Raw genomic sequence first — 15556 nt, 5'->3', positions numbered from 1 at the left:
TTTAATCCCGTCCAACTTCGTAGGTTAACCTTTAAATCATGATGCCAAGATTGCCAGCCTTGGTTCGTTTGGATGAGTTGGGTTATTTATTTCAGTCTTGTACTCGTACTCACAGTCTTAGCAAGCTACGCAGTCTCATACTTCGTACTCCCTTCCGTTGATTTTTTTGTTTTATCCCCTTTTCATTTTAGGTTGTTCCATCAAGTACTACTCATTTTGCTAGTTACCTCTGTTTCATATTAACTGCAACAAAGAAATTTTTATCTCTCATAAATAATACCCCTTTATTACAATTAATATAAAAAGGAGGTAGTATATTATTTATTGCATTCCCTTTTAACCATCTTACCCCTTCAACCCTACACTTTTTCATACTCTCGCATTTACTTTATTCACCTTTTTCTTACACAAACCCATTTTATTATACTCTGTAACATTCTCTCTCTTACTTTATCTTACACCCACTTACATTCTTTAACAATTTCTTAAATTGCGTATTCATAGTTAATTAGTTAAATATAAAAACAACCAAGGTAGTATGACACAAAGCCACACAACTTTCCTTTGATTAACAAGAAGTGAATGGATAGCTAAATCAAGCATATGTAATTAGGCTAATTACTTAATCATGAAGTATGAAATAGCATCAATATTCCATTACTGCATATTATAAACTACTTGAACCACAGTCCATATTTTCAGGTACTTTTATATCTTGTTTATTAAATATCTTTTTCTCTGTGAATATAGTATACTATACACTTATTAGTATGATTATCATTTCGTTTGTCTAATATCATACTGGTTAAGATCTTATACCAAATCTAACTCACAGAATTTTTTCTCAACTTTGACCAGAAAAGATTCCATGCCAACCCTTTAAGAGGCTGTGAATTGCAGACGTCACACTATTCTTGTACTCTTTATATTTTTTTATTTTTTTGATAAAAATCTTATTATAATTAAGTATTAAATAAATATCTCGAGAACTTTAATAAGTTGCAAAGTCATCTATAAACCGATTATATTCATAAATTGATGACATTGCGAGATATATTTGTTTAGAAGTCCTTTAAAATTACTACTATTATTATTGACTAGTTTTATGCCTGGATGATGTCCAGATTGTTAAATATGGACGTATAATTCTTTTTGATAATGCAAGATGTTTAGACATACGATATCATATACGGAGTAATAGTGTACTTTTTGTAGTATTGAAATTATTGTTATTAAACTTAAACTATTTTTACTGAATTGAAAGTATTTTTACCAAACCAAAATTATTTTTACTGATTAAAACTTATTTTTACTAGTTCTCTATTATATTTTTAACTAAATTAAATATATTATAAATAATGGATCTTATTTTAAAGAACTTTTTGAAACGAATTTTATGATGAAAAAAAAACTGAATTATACGATATTTATTAAAAGTTATGATTAATTTTGCATAAATCAAATATTAGAAATATAATGATAATAAAACTCTATAAACATTTTTATCTTAAACTTTTATTGAACTGAAAGTATTTTTTTTTTCAATCCCTTTTGCATGCCCCGGTTTACAATAATTTTATTGTACATCGAACATTTTGCGAGAAGTGACCCTTTTTCGTATAAAAGTGACCCTTTTTCTTCTACAAAAGTAACCATTTTTTTCACAAAAGTGACCCTTTTGTTTCACAAAAGTGACTCTTTTGTTTCACAAAAGTGACCCCTTTTATTCACAAAAGTGACCCATTTTTTTCACAAAAGTGACCCCTTTTATTCACAAAAGTGACCATTTTTTTCATAAAAGTGACCTTTTTTTTACAAAAGTGACCCATTTTATTCACAAAAGTGACCCTTTTTTATTCACAAAAGTGACTTTTTTTTTTTACAAAAGTGACCTTTTTTTTCACAAAAGTGACCCATTTTTTTCACAAAAGTGACCCCTTTTATTCACAAAAGTGACCCTTTTTTTCACAAAAGTGACCTTTTTTTTTCACAAAAATGACCCATTTTATTCACAAAAGTGACCCTTTTTTATTCACAAAAGTGACTTTTTTTTTTACAAAAGTGACATTTTTTTCAACAAAATAAACCCTTTTTTTCACAAAAGTGACCTTTTTTTTTACAAAAGTGACATTTTTTTCAACAAAAGTGACCCTTTTTTACTCTTTTTATTTCACAAAAATGACCCTTTTATTTTCACAAAACTTAATACACGATAGATCTCCCTCATTTATTTGAAGCTAGATTACTAGTTTTCTTCATTCCACAATTTACAAGTAAAAATGTATAGAAAAACAATGAAAGTAATGCAATTAAAAATTGAAATCAAAATTCAACAATAGCAGAACCATATAAATCATATTGATATACCGTAAAGTAATTCAAAAAACATATTTGCATATGATGGATTTGTACTAATCTTCTTCATTGATACGTTTGGAACTTCATAATCAAAAGAAAAATGCAAAAAATTAAAATTAGGAATCGAAAAGTAGAGTATAACCAAGAAAATTGAGAGGATTTGTAATGGTGAAAAATTGATCCCAAAATAGAAAGAAACTGGGAACAAAAAAGAGAAATTGAGAGCAGAAGAGAGAGAAAGTTGGGTGAGAAATAAAGAGGAAAGAGAATGGAGAGTGAAATTGAAGAACAAAGGAGATAGAAAAAAACAAAATTAAAAGAAATTAAAGGGAGGTAACAAATCTCCTACTGAAATCATCACTATCGCTTGAAGGCAGGAGGCAAAATAAATGCAGGAAAAATAAGAGAGGTAATGGCTACAATATCGCCATTCAATAACTATTATTGTAAACCGGCTTTTTTTGAACTTTTGTGTGTTTTTTTTTTTACCAATATTCACTATTATTTTCTAAAATAAATAAATACATTATAAATGGATTTTATTTTAAAGAACTTTTTAAAACGAATTTTATGATGGAAATGGAACCGAAATATAGGATATTTATTAAAAGTTATGATTAATTTTGTATATATGAAATATTAGAAGTATATCGACAATAAAACTCTATACGGTAATTTTATCTTAAAAAAGCTATCCAAAATTCGGTTATTTAGCATCATATGTGTCACAATAACACATATTTGTCACCTACGTGACGCGACACTTGGCGAAAAACTGGAATGTCAAATGTCGCGGTCTCGTGGCCTGGCTGTGAGACCAACTTTATTTATTAGTAATATATGATATGATATTAGATTCGTGTTATATCTTATAATGCACGGCCTTATGATATCTAATAATGCACGTGATCTTACCATTGTTGATAAATACAACATATTAAAAAATTACTTGTATAAGATACCATGTGATATCAAATACATGTGATTTGACAGGGTTATCAAACTCTAGATAATTTTTCCTATATAAAATACATGATCAAGTGCACACATACATTATAGTTTTGTATAAATGGAATTAATAAATTTATCTTTTCCTATATTTTTTCCACTTAATTTTTTTTTCATTAATTTATAAGATCAATTTATTTTCAAGAAAATTATAATGATAATTTTATTTGTGCTTTTAAATGTACGTGATGTGGTATTTAATCTACGTGGCATTAAAATTTTAGATATCAAATTTAATTCGTTACTTTTACCGAGGTGGCGATATAATTTTTTAATTCAAAAATAAAATATAAATTTTTTTTTTATCATTGGTCGAAATAATTAGATTACCTATGTGGCGCGCCGAATACTCTCCAAAAATGTCTACTTTATTTATATATACTAGATGGAAGCCCGTGCGATGCACGGGTTTTTCATCTAAGATTTAAAATTATTTAATTTATTGTATTTAATAATTTTAGACAAAATTACAAAAGTTTAATATTTTTTTTACTATTATTTATGATGAATTTATTAAATATAAATAAATTGTAAATATGATATTTTTTCCGTTATATAAAATCTTTAATGTGAAATGATAAATTTTTAATAATTTAAATCCTAAATCATTATTCATGGTTTTACCATATATTTTATTTCGATAGAATCACCAACCTCGTCCACAACCAATCTACTACATCAATGGATAAATTGAACCGTGAAATATTAGCCAAACTGAAATTGATATAAATTAAATATTTACATTTATGTAAAATAAATCAAATATTTACCAATAAAAGAAACATTGTTGCGATATAAAATTAAATCTATGCATTGGAATTTTTTCATCATCTCCAAAAATAACCAAAGTCATCCATATATTAAGTATACAACATCTAATCGTATGCCATTACATAAACAAATAATCGTTAAGTATCCGAAATAAATACAATGCTCTTAATAATTACATATATAAATTTAAACCTAAGATTTTAAAAATTATCAGGACATTAATGACCTAAAACTAACACAAAACTACTAACACAAAATTCGCTTGATGGGGTTTTGTATTGATACGAAATTTTATTTGTGTCGTATGATGTGTTAGATCTACATGTAAAAAAACATTTAGTAAATCAAACATAAACATATAATCGTTGAGTATCCCAAATTAATACAATGTAAGTAATAATTAGAAATACTAATTTAAACATAGGATTTTAAAAAATAATCTAATAATTACCCGGCCATTGATGACCAAAAATTAACACAAAATTACTAACACAAAATTCGCTTGATGGGGATTTTTATTGATACGAAATTTTGTTTGTGTCGTATGATGTGTCAATTTATAATGGTAGGTATCACAAATTTAATTTAATTATAATTAACGAACAATTTGTATTTCTTATCATAAATACTATCAAAATTTATCTTATAATAATAGGTATCAAACTTTATTACAAGCGTTTATCATAATATTGAATTTCTAAATTTATCTTATCTTATATTTTTACTTTATTTATTTTCATTAAAATAATTTAATTCGTGGATTATAATCTATATGGCATTAAAATTTTAGATATATCAAATCTAATTCGTTACTTTTATCTAGGTGACGACATACTTTTTTGTTATTCGACCATTGATGACCAAAAATTAACACAAAATTCGCTTGATGGGTTTTTTTTTATTGATACGGAATTTTGTTTGTGTCGTATGATGCGACAATTTATAGTGGTAGGTATCACAAATTTTAATTTAATTATAATTAACGAACAATTTGTATTTCTTATCATAAATACTTCAAAATTTATATTATCATGATATGTATCAAACTTTATTATAAGCGTTTATCATTTAAATATTTTTTAGTATATTTTTTTTTTGGATTTCTTATACTCATAGTATTAAATTAATAAATTTATCTTTTCTAATATTTTTACTTTATTTTTTCAATTAAAATAATTTAATTCGTGGATTATAATCTACGTGGGATTAAAATTTTAGATATATTAAAATCTAATTCGTTACTTTTATCTAGGTGGCGACATAATTTTTTAATTCAAAAAAAAAAATACTAATCTTTCTTCTTATTGGTCGAAATAAGTATATTTCTTACGTGCCGCTCCGAATGCTCTCCAAAAATGCCTACTTTATTTATATAATATATATATTAGATTTTAAAATAATTAGATGAAACCCGTGCGATGTACACTTTATTTGTATTTTTTAAAACAATTATTTTTTTGTATGTATGTGATTAAATTTGTTATTTTATTCGTTGTATGTAGTATATAATTTGATATTCTTATTTTAAGATAAATTGTGAGTTTATATTTTGATAAAATTATAATCTTAAAAGATAATCTTTTATATTTAATTAAATTAAACTTCAAAATCTAATTTTCCAGTTTTGCTTATGTGGTATTTGAATTATTTATTTTTAAAAGAAATTACAAATCACTCATGTGATTGGCTATAACTAAAATTTATAATCCTACATGGTGCGTTAAGAAAATTTTATCTTGCTCTCTAAACCCGGAAAAAACTCCCCTATAAACCTTTTGGCTTGAATGTTAAATACGGTTATATAATCACTTTTGATAATGCAGGATATATATTTAGACATGCGATATCATACTTAAATTTTTTTATTAAATTGAAAGTATTTTTACCGATTAAAACTTAGTTTTGATAATTCTCTATTATTTTAAATATATTATAAATGGATCTTATTTTAAATAACTTTTTAAAACGAATTTTATGACGGAAATAGAACCGAGTTATTAGATTTTTATTAAAAGTTAGGATTAATTTTGTATAAATGAAATATTAGAAGTATATCGACAATAAAACTTTATACAACAATTTTATCTTTAAAAATCTATCCAAAAATTGGCTTACTTAGCATCATATTTGTACAATAATACCTAGTTTTCGCCTACGTGGCTCGACACTTGGCGAAAAACTGAAATGCCAAGTGTCGCTGTCTTATGGCCTGGCTGCAAGACCAACTTTATTTATTAGTGATATGAGATGATTGGTAAGGAGAAGATATTAATGGATTAGAACTTTTTACAAGTCAAACAGTTCTAATTAATGGACAAAATCCTTTGGTAAGGAAAGGGTAAGAAAATGTCAACCTAAAATTGACCTCTACAATTGAGGTTTGATCCCACGAGGCCTAAGATCCCCTTGAATGTGAGACACAAACATTTTTACTAGGCCAATTTATATATATATATATATATATATATATATATATATATATATATATATATATATATATATATATATATATATATATATATATATATTTATTTATTTATTTATATATTTGTCATGACCATTTATGCCTACACCTTTGATTAGACATTAGTACGTAATTGCATCTCCTTTGTTTTTTTAAAGAATTGCATCTCCTCCTTTGATTAGGGTTGTTCAAAAATCGATGCGAACGGAAAAAATGGACCGGACCAAATTAACCAGTTCAGTTTTCGGGTTAAAAAATTTAATTTTTCGGTCTTCGATCCGATCCAAAACCCTATAAAAATCGGTCTTGGATCGGATTGATTTTTTTCTTAAATTTATGCATAAAACCTTAAATAATTATTAAGATTATCCTTATTAAGTTTAGAAAACTTTAATTGTAAGAGCTTTTTCATACTAATCATACATAAAAAAAATGTTAATATATTATTTTTTCTTTAATTTTTCGAGCTTTCCATAAAATTATTAAATTTAGAATTTCTTATTAAACAATTCTAAAATCGGTCCAAATTAGTCGGGTCCGGGTTTTGGACTGGTTTTTTGTCTGGTCCAAGTTCGGTCACAACTTAATCAGTCTGATCTTCGGTTCTTGAAATTCAAATTTTCAGTCTTTGATCGGGTTCGAGTCGGTCCGATCCTGGACCGATGAACAATCCTACCTTCGATTATTCTTTGTTAGTACCATAAATGAATGACAGTGCATCATTGGACCATGAGCAAAAACAACATAGAAGCTAGCTAAGTTAGATGACCAAGTGTAACTTTTTGTTCTTTTAAAGTACTAGTCATTAGGGGTGTGCACAACAGGGTATTCAATAAAAAATTTATGGACCGGACTTACAAAATTGGTTAGGACGGTTCTTAAAATATGAAACTGGTCAAACATTTTAGTAATTGCCGAGTACCAATTCCAAATTAAGTTGCAATTTGTTCTTAATTTAATTACCCAAAATTGAAACCAAAAATCCAATTTTGCTTCCAAAATCACTAGTTCGGTGATTCCTAAATGGTTCTAGTTACAATTCCAGGTGTTCGAAATTTTTGCTCGCTCCTAAGCATGACTGATAATTTGTGATATTGTAATGTTATCATTGAAATTTCTTACCACTTTTGATATTATCTTGTGATTACGATTAATTGAATTAGTATTGTGCAACTTTGTTTAGCCGGAGTCATTGGTGGATTTGGAGTTGGAGGGTTGGTAAAAATTGTTGTTTGTGAACATGCTTGCACCTAGAATTATCTAAATGGATGATGAAGGGTAATAAATTAATGCAAAAATGATCCTAGATTATGTATAATTGAGAAAATAAAGGGGGGAATGATAAGGTATGGTGCATGTGATGAAGAGTAAAAGAGAACTTAAAAGAGAATTGGTAATGTTGTAACTAATATGATTTTTTTTTTATTTTTTTTATTTTTTTTTATTTACAAAAAAAAATGTAATAATTGCTTTATAGCGGATGACCAAAGATTAATCCACGGTTTGGAGTAGTGACGGATCTAGGAATTTGGGTATGGGGGTACGGAATTAGGCTTGTAAAAAGGATTTACAAAACACGAAATTTGCCATACTAGAATTTCAATTAATTATTAATTCTACACTCTTACTCTTATTCTTCATTGCGTGTATTCCACCCTAAATTTGTCTATAATTGAACAAAACAAATAAACCAATTATATAAATTAAAGGTTACAGTTAAATAAAGATTTCAGCCATGCAAATTATAATTTGAAGCTAATGTCTACGCATATACACTAAAATATACGGAGTACTTGTAATATAACTGAATTAAGTATAACTAATCACATACACTTACTTTGATACATTTCGATAACGCATGAGTATATTAATTGCACAATATCTAGTACAAGAAGAGATAGACATTGAAAAATACCAAATTAAAGGTTTTTTATTTTAAAAGAACTGATATAAATTTGTGTGAAAAAAAACATATTACAAAGTGCAAAGAAAATTATTGTCACATCCATGAGCATATAGGATTTCTTTTATAAAAAGAAGTTGCTTTCAAATCAAATCAAAAGAACACACCTAAGAGACCAGTTATCCACAAAAAGAGATCTCTTTTTATTCAGACAACAATATATCCTAGATTGTTTGACAGTACCTAAGAGACCAGTTATTTATAAAACTGGTCTCTTTTTATTTTTATCATACAAACCGCGCGCTGCACGCAAGATTGTATGACTTGTTACTATGGAAGTATCTAAGAGACCAGTTATTTAAAAAAACAGGTCTCTTTGTTAACAGTTTTTTTTTTAGAATGGGGGTACTACTGTACCTCTGTGCACCGCTCTGGATCCGCAACTAGTTTGGAGGACTGTTTCCAGCAAGCATGATAAAAAAACTTCTCGAAGAGAATATGTAAGTGGTTTTAACGATCACGAAAATGTCGCGACGCACAATTAGTAACAACACTGTGAATGATATTCTACTATTTAGAACTTGAAAATCTAATTTATTTCTTCTAACGCTCGATGGACATCCAATGATGAAGGGTCAACCTTTTTATTTTTATTTTATAACAAAAAAGAGTTAGCCCTTCAAATTTGATCAAAAGAAACTTATACTTCTTATATTAATAACAACACACATTTAGGGTGTGTTTTATTCACCTAATTTTCACTGATATAGACTTATCTTAACTAATCTGAACTAATAAGAACTTATTAGACCTTATCTCAATTTATTTTAGTTGTAATTTGTATTTGGGTAACCCTTATTAGAACTTATTAAACATGAACTTATCTGAATTTAACTGAAGTTATCTAAACTTATTACACCTGAAATAAGTGAAAATAAGGTGAACAAAACATACCCCTAATTCGACAACCTAAGATCTCTTTCCATACCATTAACATTTATAATTAACTTTACCCCTTTTAAGGTTTAATAGCAACAAAATGAAAAACAAACAACATCAGCACAACTACATACATACATACAATGTACTCAATTAATGACAAAACAAAGGACTTCACCATTGACTTAGTGACATTTGAACTAGCTCTAAAGAGCACGCAACATGTTAAATGTCACCACTTAACTTGGACAACTAGACAATGCAAAAACAACACCAATCCATCCATCCATCCAACTCTACTTTTCACTCAAAGTGTTACAAGAATTTCTATGCCATTTGCCAAATTAACCCAAAAGAAACTCATCTCTATTGTTTGACACCTCCTTAGCCAAACAAAACCCACTTGGTTGTTGGATCTTATACATCCAACCAAAAAGATCCTAACAAAAGGGCATAATAGTCATTTCACTACCCTACCCCCCCCCCCCCACCCCCACCCCCACCCCCACCCCCCACCCCCAAATGTGAGCAAAAATACCTCTCTTTTGCCCCCCTATCCCTCCTTTCCCAAAGTCTCATCTCAAACTCACTACCTCTCTTACGACAGGGGGGCTTTTTTCTTGGAGGATAGGATAAAAGTTGTCCCCACTTTTCCTTTTTGTCTTAATAATATTATTATTATTATACTCGCAAATTCTTGTATTAGACGGCGGACTGACGGTAACATCAGATACCTTGCTAGATTGACTGTTTGATACAAGAAGTATTTAGATATATTACCCCCACTAATTATACATAATCATTAAAGGTTAAACAAGTTACTCATAAGTATAAAGATAACTTTTTATACGAGATTAAGTTTTTTGTGTAACTAATACCTAGTCAGATCGACTATCCGATACAAAACATACACTACTATGAATAATAAAATATGCCCACCTACTTTACTTAAATAAATAACATTGCAAAATCATCCAAAATTATTTTTACCAAATCCTCTCTTCTCTCTCTATCTCTCTCCTCTCCCCACCCCTACACGGCCACACACACCTCTTTTGCTTTTGCTTGGGAGAATCGAAGTCTCTTTAAAAAGAAATTATAAAATAAAAAATAAAAAATAAAAAAAACAGAGAAAAAACAAAAGGGGGAAGTGAGAGTGATGAAGAAAGCAGTCACCTTTGTGGTTGCTATTTTGCTAAACATTTGAAGCTTTGTTTTGCTAAAGCCTAAAAGTAGATATATTTGAGTAAAAAACAACCATGTTCCTCTGTTTTTTAAGTCCAAGTTTTTGCCTAAGTCTTTCACTCCTAACCCTTAGAAACATATAGAGAGATAGAGAGAGAAAGTAAATAGAATCTAGAGTGAGAAAGTGTATTGATTTTAGAGAGAGAAAGTGATTTTTAGAGAGAGATGGTGGGCTCAGGAGCAGGAGGAGGAGGTGGAGGAGATAGGAGCAAAGAGGCAGTTGGGATGATGGCCCTTCATGAGGCCCTCAGAAGCGTCTGTCTTAACTCAGACTGGACTTACTCTGTCTTCTGGACCATCCGTCCTCGCCCGTAAGTATCTTTCGTGATGTAGACGAGATTTGATCCCACGTCTTTATTATCTTGGCCTAACCTTAACTTAGCTAGCTGACACCCATTAATAGGATGTGGGTTTTTAGTGATTTGGGTGAATTAGTGAATAGTGATTATTGGGTGTACCCCCTAAAAATAAAAATCCAACCTTTATTTTTTCATTTTTTTTGGATGTTTATTCCTCAAAACTCCCATTATTGGTTTCTAATTTTCTTACTTATGGTAAGGTTTTTGATTAATAGGATGAATTAGTGATTAACTTGAATTGGGTGTTCTAAAAATCCAACCTTTTCTTTTTATTTCCTCTCTTTTTGTATGTTTCTCTCAAAACCCCACCTTTGTCCTTTTATTTTATTTTTGTCTCTCTTGAACTCGAAAGTAAACCACCAAGTACAAAGCTTATAGAAGAAGATGATGAAGAAATTTTTCTTTCATTATTATTATTATTAATAATTTTTATTTTCTAAAAATGGGTATTTTTAATTTTAATTTTATCATTTGCCATTATTGCAGGAGAGTTAGAGGTGGAAATGGTTGCAAAGTTGGTGATGATAATGGAAGCTTGTAAGTATTCCTCTTTCGTCCACACTCTCTAACAGAGCTGTTGCAGGGGACCATTATTTTTAGTGATTAATTTTGGTGCATTTAATGATGATTAGCTTGAAATTAATTTTTGCTAACTTTTATTTTTCTTCAAATTTTCTTTTGTTCTATGATTAGTGTTGATTTGATTAGATTAGCAAACTAATTTGATTGATAAATTTTTATGATTAGGATGAACTTAGGTTTTAGGTGCTACAATGATTAATGCCATATTGAAGTGTTTATTATTAGTGAAATTTCTAACTAAGAAGTTTTTTGCATTAATAAAGTTGCTATTATATGGTTATTATGTAAGAGTTGACCAGGCAAATTTTTTGTATAAAGCAAGAGTTTTAATATTAAAAATCTTTCCTCTTTACTCCCTTGCCCCTTTTTCATGTTACTTCCTTTTTTTTTTTTAATCTTAATTGTTACAGTATTTATTACATGACTGAAAGTTTCAAGCTTGCGTATAACTTTAACCATTAATATTTAAAATTATTTTTTAGTTAAAAAAAAAACACATTGAGAATTTGAAAGTAAATGTCAAGAAAAATCAAATAAGGTCTCACACGACTATTTGTCATTTGAGTGTGAATCATGTAGAAGTCCCTATGATGAAACTAAAAAGTATGGAAAAAGATTACTTTATAACTTGTATACTATGGAGTACAAAAAGACTAAATATTTTAATGCTTTATGTATACTTCATGAGTTCATGTGGTGTTTTTTACTTGCAACATAATCCTTAGGCCTTGATCTGGCATGTACTCCGTACACCGCAATGTATAAACAAATTCTGTTGTTAATCATAAACTCCTAGAGTCCTAGCTTGTTCTTGAATCTTAATTATTAATACTATTAGTGTATTGCTTGCGCTCCAATTTCTACGCAAAGTAGTTGTGCTGTTTTAGTTTATTACACTTTATTTCGGTTGTTTATTCTGTGGATGTTGAGCTGATTTCTGTAAAATATAATGGTGAAGGATGTTGATGTGGGAAGATGGGTTTTGCCGAGGAAGAGTTGCAGATTGCTTGGAAGAGATGGATAGTGAAGATCCTGTCAGGAAGGCATTCAGCAAGATGTCCATTCAGTTATATAATTATGGAGAAGGGTGGGTACTTGGTAGGTGTTGTTATTATACTATGTGCTACTCCATTTCCCTGCCTTTGTCACCCCAGCCCCCTGCCTTGATCCCTTCACGATTAGTAATGAATAATGAATAATTTGATTGTTATATGCTACGTTTGTGAAATATGTGAATGTTTACTGTCTTCTGATCGATGGGAAATATGTTCCTTGTTAAGGCTTTATTGGGCTCTTGATTTCATGTATTTTTGATTCATTTATAGTGAATTTGAGTTGTTTTGAATTCATGCAGGTTAATGGGGAAGGTTGCTTCTGATAAATGTCACAAATGGGTTTTCAAAGAGCCTTCAGAATGCGAACCAAATATATCAAACTACTGGCAGAGCTCATTTGATGCTGTATGTAGCAATGATATTACTAAATTCATAAACATTTTAATTTTTTATTAGACCTATCTTTTGTGTGGTTTGTTTGTTGTTCTGTTCTCTTCAGCATATCAGAGTGTTTTATCGGATCATAATCAGTTTTGATCCGTAAATCTTGGCTTTGATACCAAGTTTTAAGTAGCAAAAATCAGTTCGTTTTCGCAATTATCAACTGTAGAGAACACATCCTTTGTTACATCTTAGTCTACTTTTAAGCTCTTCATAGGAGGCGCTATGGCCAGTACAACGCTTAAAAAGTGGTGGAGAAACTCAAATTTGGAACTTACGTACCCAATATTTCAGTTTTACCAATATGCAAAGAATTTTCTATCGATATGCATAGATCTGCAAATTTTTGTCTTATATGGTCTACTTGGAAGACATAAGGATAATATATTAGAAAGTAATGGGGATTAGGACACACTATGGCTCACTTGGCTGCTAGTTCTTCTTACTTGGCCCCTCCTTAATGAGAAAGTTTATGTTACCATCATTTCATGGTATAATATAAATAGGGTTTTGCGCCGATATGCTTAATGATTATGTTTAGGGCCAATAACTGTATATATGATTAAGAGAGTATTTCTACCTTTTCATTAATGTTTTTATTTTTTGGTTGCAGCTTCCTACTGAATGGACAGACCAATTTGAATCTGGTATTCAGGTTAGATTTGATACTAGTTACATTACCTGCATACTTTCTTCTTTTTGAAATGTATCTAATAACTGTATCATTTGCTATTGTCTTGTCGTTTGAACAGACGATTGCTGTAATCCAAGCTGGTCATGGACTCCTTCAATTAGGCTCCTGCAAGATTGTGAGTCAATCCTCATTTTCTTGCTCTGTATTGAATTTTTATCTCATTTCCACCCTTATATCCTAATGGTTCAATTACTTATAATTAGCAATTTTAGATACACCATGAATATTACAGTTTACTAAAGTACGTTAGACTATTGATTGTGGGGCACAGTGTTAGATTAAAGCAAGCTTTAGGTGGATTTTGAACTTGATTAGCACAATTAATATAAAAACACCTTTATTTTGATTAGACTGCTTAAAAAAATTGGATAGCATCTGTTAACTAAAAGTAGCTTTTGATGCGCTTGTACCTATGTAGCTGGTTCGGCAAGGTGCCATCATGTTTATAATTGTTATGATGCTCAATTTGAATATAAGAACTTATTACTGAACTTTCTGATTGATACTCGACGAAAGTTTTGACTAAAATATATTGTTATGGCATAAGAAAAACATTGCCCATGGTCTTGCTAAAATGTGTAAAATGTGTTTCAGATACCTGAAGACTTGCATTTCGTGCTACGAATGAGGCATACCTTTGAATCTTTAGGCTACCAATCTGGCTTTTATCTTTCACAACTTTTCTCCTCAACTAGAAATGCTTCCTCTTCTTCAAGTATCCCCACAAAGCAGCCTGGCCCTACGTTAGGCCCTCCTCCGCTTTTCAACTGGGGCCCACGCCCCCTATCGTCTCCGGGTTCATTGCTTACACCTCACAATTTCCAGAGGCCTCTCGGCTATGCACCTACGAAAGATGAGCCCCACATGTTTTTGATGCCTCATTCAGCAGAAAATCGAATGGATGAGATGATGGGAGAGCACGAATCCGATATCAAGTGGCCTAATGGCCTTTCATTCTTCAATGCTCTTACAGGAAGGGCTGATGAAGCCAAGCTGTTGTTCAACCCAGATAGCTTGGGTCACAAGCCTGATCCAAGCTCTAACTCCGAGGGCCCAAACCAGAATATGCAAGGTACCGGTGGGGCGAACTCAAACGAGTACTTGAGCTTGGATAATCATCAAGAGCAAATGAGGAAGAGTATTGAGAACAAATTCAAGAGGAGCTATACATTACCAGCTAGAATGACTTCTTCAGGCTCGTCGACTTCACTTGATCATCATCCTCAGCATCCTCAGGAGTACCGAAATCCTGTGGCCGGAATGTACTCCGATGTAATGGAGACATTCTTAGAGTAATGAGGTAGATGGTGAAAAACTTTGTAACTAGATTATGCTAGTTTTCTTTCTTTTTTTCCTAGTTCTATTAGTTTTAACTGTTGATGTTCATGTACTTTTTTCTCTTATCTTTTTTAGGCCTTTGTTTTTTTTTGCTTGTGATGTTTAACTGAACTTTGTTCACCAATTTATTGTAGCTTATGGAAACATAAATTCTAGCTGAAGTTTCCTTTTTTCTTACCTTCTTTTTTTTTGCACCTTAATTTTTTTTAAAAAGGAAAAAACCTGCTAAGTAATTATTTTTTGTCCCATTTTGCAGTAACAGTGTCAATTGATGTAGTCTTAGCACGATTTGTAGTCTCATTGATGAAGTTTAAAGTACAGTTGCAGGTTTCTTAAGCAAGTTTAGACAATGCTTCTTGACATGAGCTTAGTATTGATTTGAGTTGTCATTATTAAGAT

The 15556-nt window shown here is 30.1% G+C and overlaps 1 protein-coding gene across 2 annotated transcripts; it reads left to right on the top strand.

Annotated features, from left to right (window-relative positions):
* The first annotated feature begins 10301 nt into the window (after window positions 1-10301).
* Window positions 10302-15334, top strand: LOC110737677 (protein RICE SALT SENSITIVE 3-like). 2 transcript variants are annotated; one of them, XM_021918010.1, is made up of 7 exons: window positions 10302-10999; window positions 11534-11584; window positions 12588-12716; window positions 12984-13089; window positions 13739-13780; window positions 13878-13934; window positions 14414-15334. In XM_021918010.1, exons 1-7 carry the CDS (start codon window positions 10854-10856, stop codon window positions 15113-15115), a joined length of 1233 nt encoding a protein of 410 aa, XP_021773702.1. In that variant the 5' UTR covers window positions 10302-10853; the 3' UTR covers window positions 15116-15334. The 2 variants fall into 2 exon arrangements, with proteins under 2 accessions (XP_021773702.1, XP_021773703.1); XM_021918011.1 differs by lacking the exons at window positions 10302-10999; window positions 11534-11584 and having other exon boundaries at window positions 12588-12727.
* The last annotated feature ends 222 nt before the right edge of the window (window positions 15335-15556 follow it).

The sequence above is a fragment of the Chenopodium quinoa genome, unplaced genomic scaffold (genome assembly GCF_001683475.1).
Source record: "Chenopodium quinoa cultivar QQ74 unplaced genomic scaffold, ASM168347v1, whole genome shotgun sequence".
NCBI classification, from domain to species: Eukaryota; Viridiplantae; Streptophyta; class Magnoliopsida; order Caryophyllales; family Amaranthaceae; genus Chenopodium; species Chenopodium quinoa.
The sequence above is the reverse complement of the archived record's forward strand: the minus strand, read 5'-3'. Positions and strand labels throughout refer to the sequence as shown.

Coding starts and splice junctions, on each gene's coding strand:
- LOC110737677 (XM_021918010.1), top strand. CDS start 10,854: ATGGTGGGCTCAGGAGCAGGAGGAGGAGGTGGAGGAGATAGGAGCAAA. Junction 11,000..11,533: donor TGGACCATCCGTCCTCGCCC/GTAAGTATCTTT, acceptor CCATTATTGCAG/GAGAGTTAGAGGTGGAAATG. Junction 12,717..12,983: donor TTATATAATTATGGAGAAGG/GTGGGTACTTGG, acceptor GAATTCATGCAG/GTTAATGGGGAAGGTTGCTT.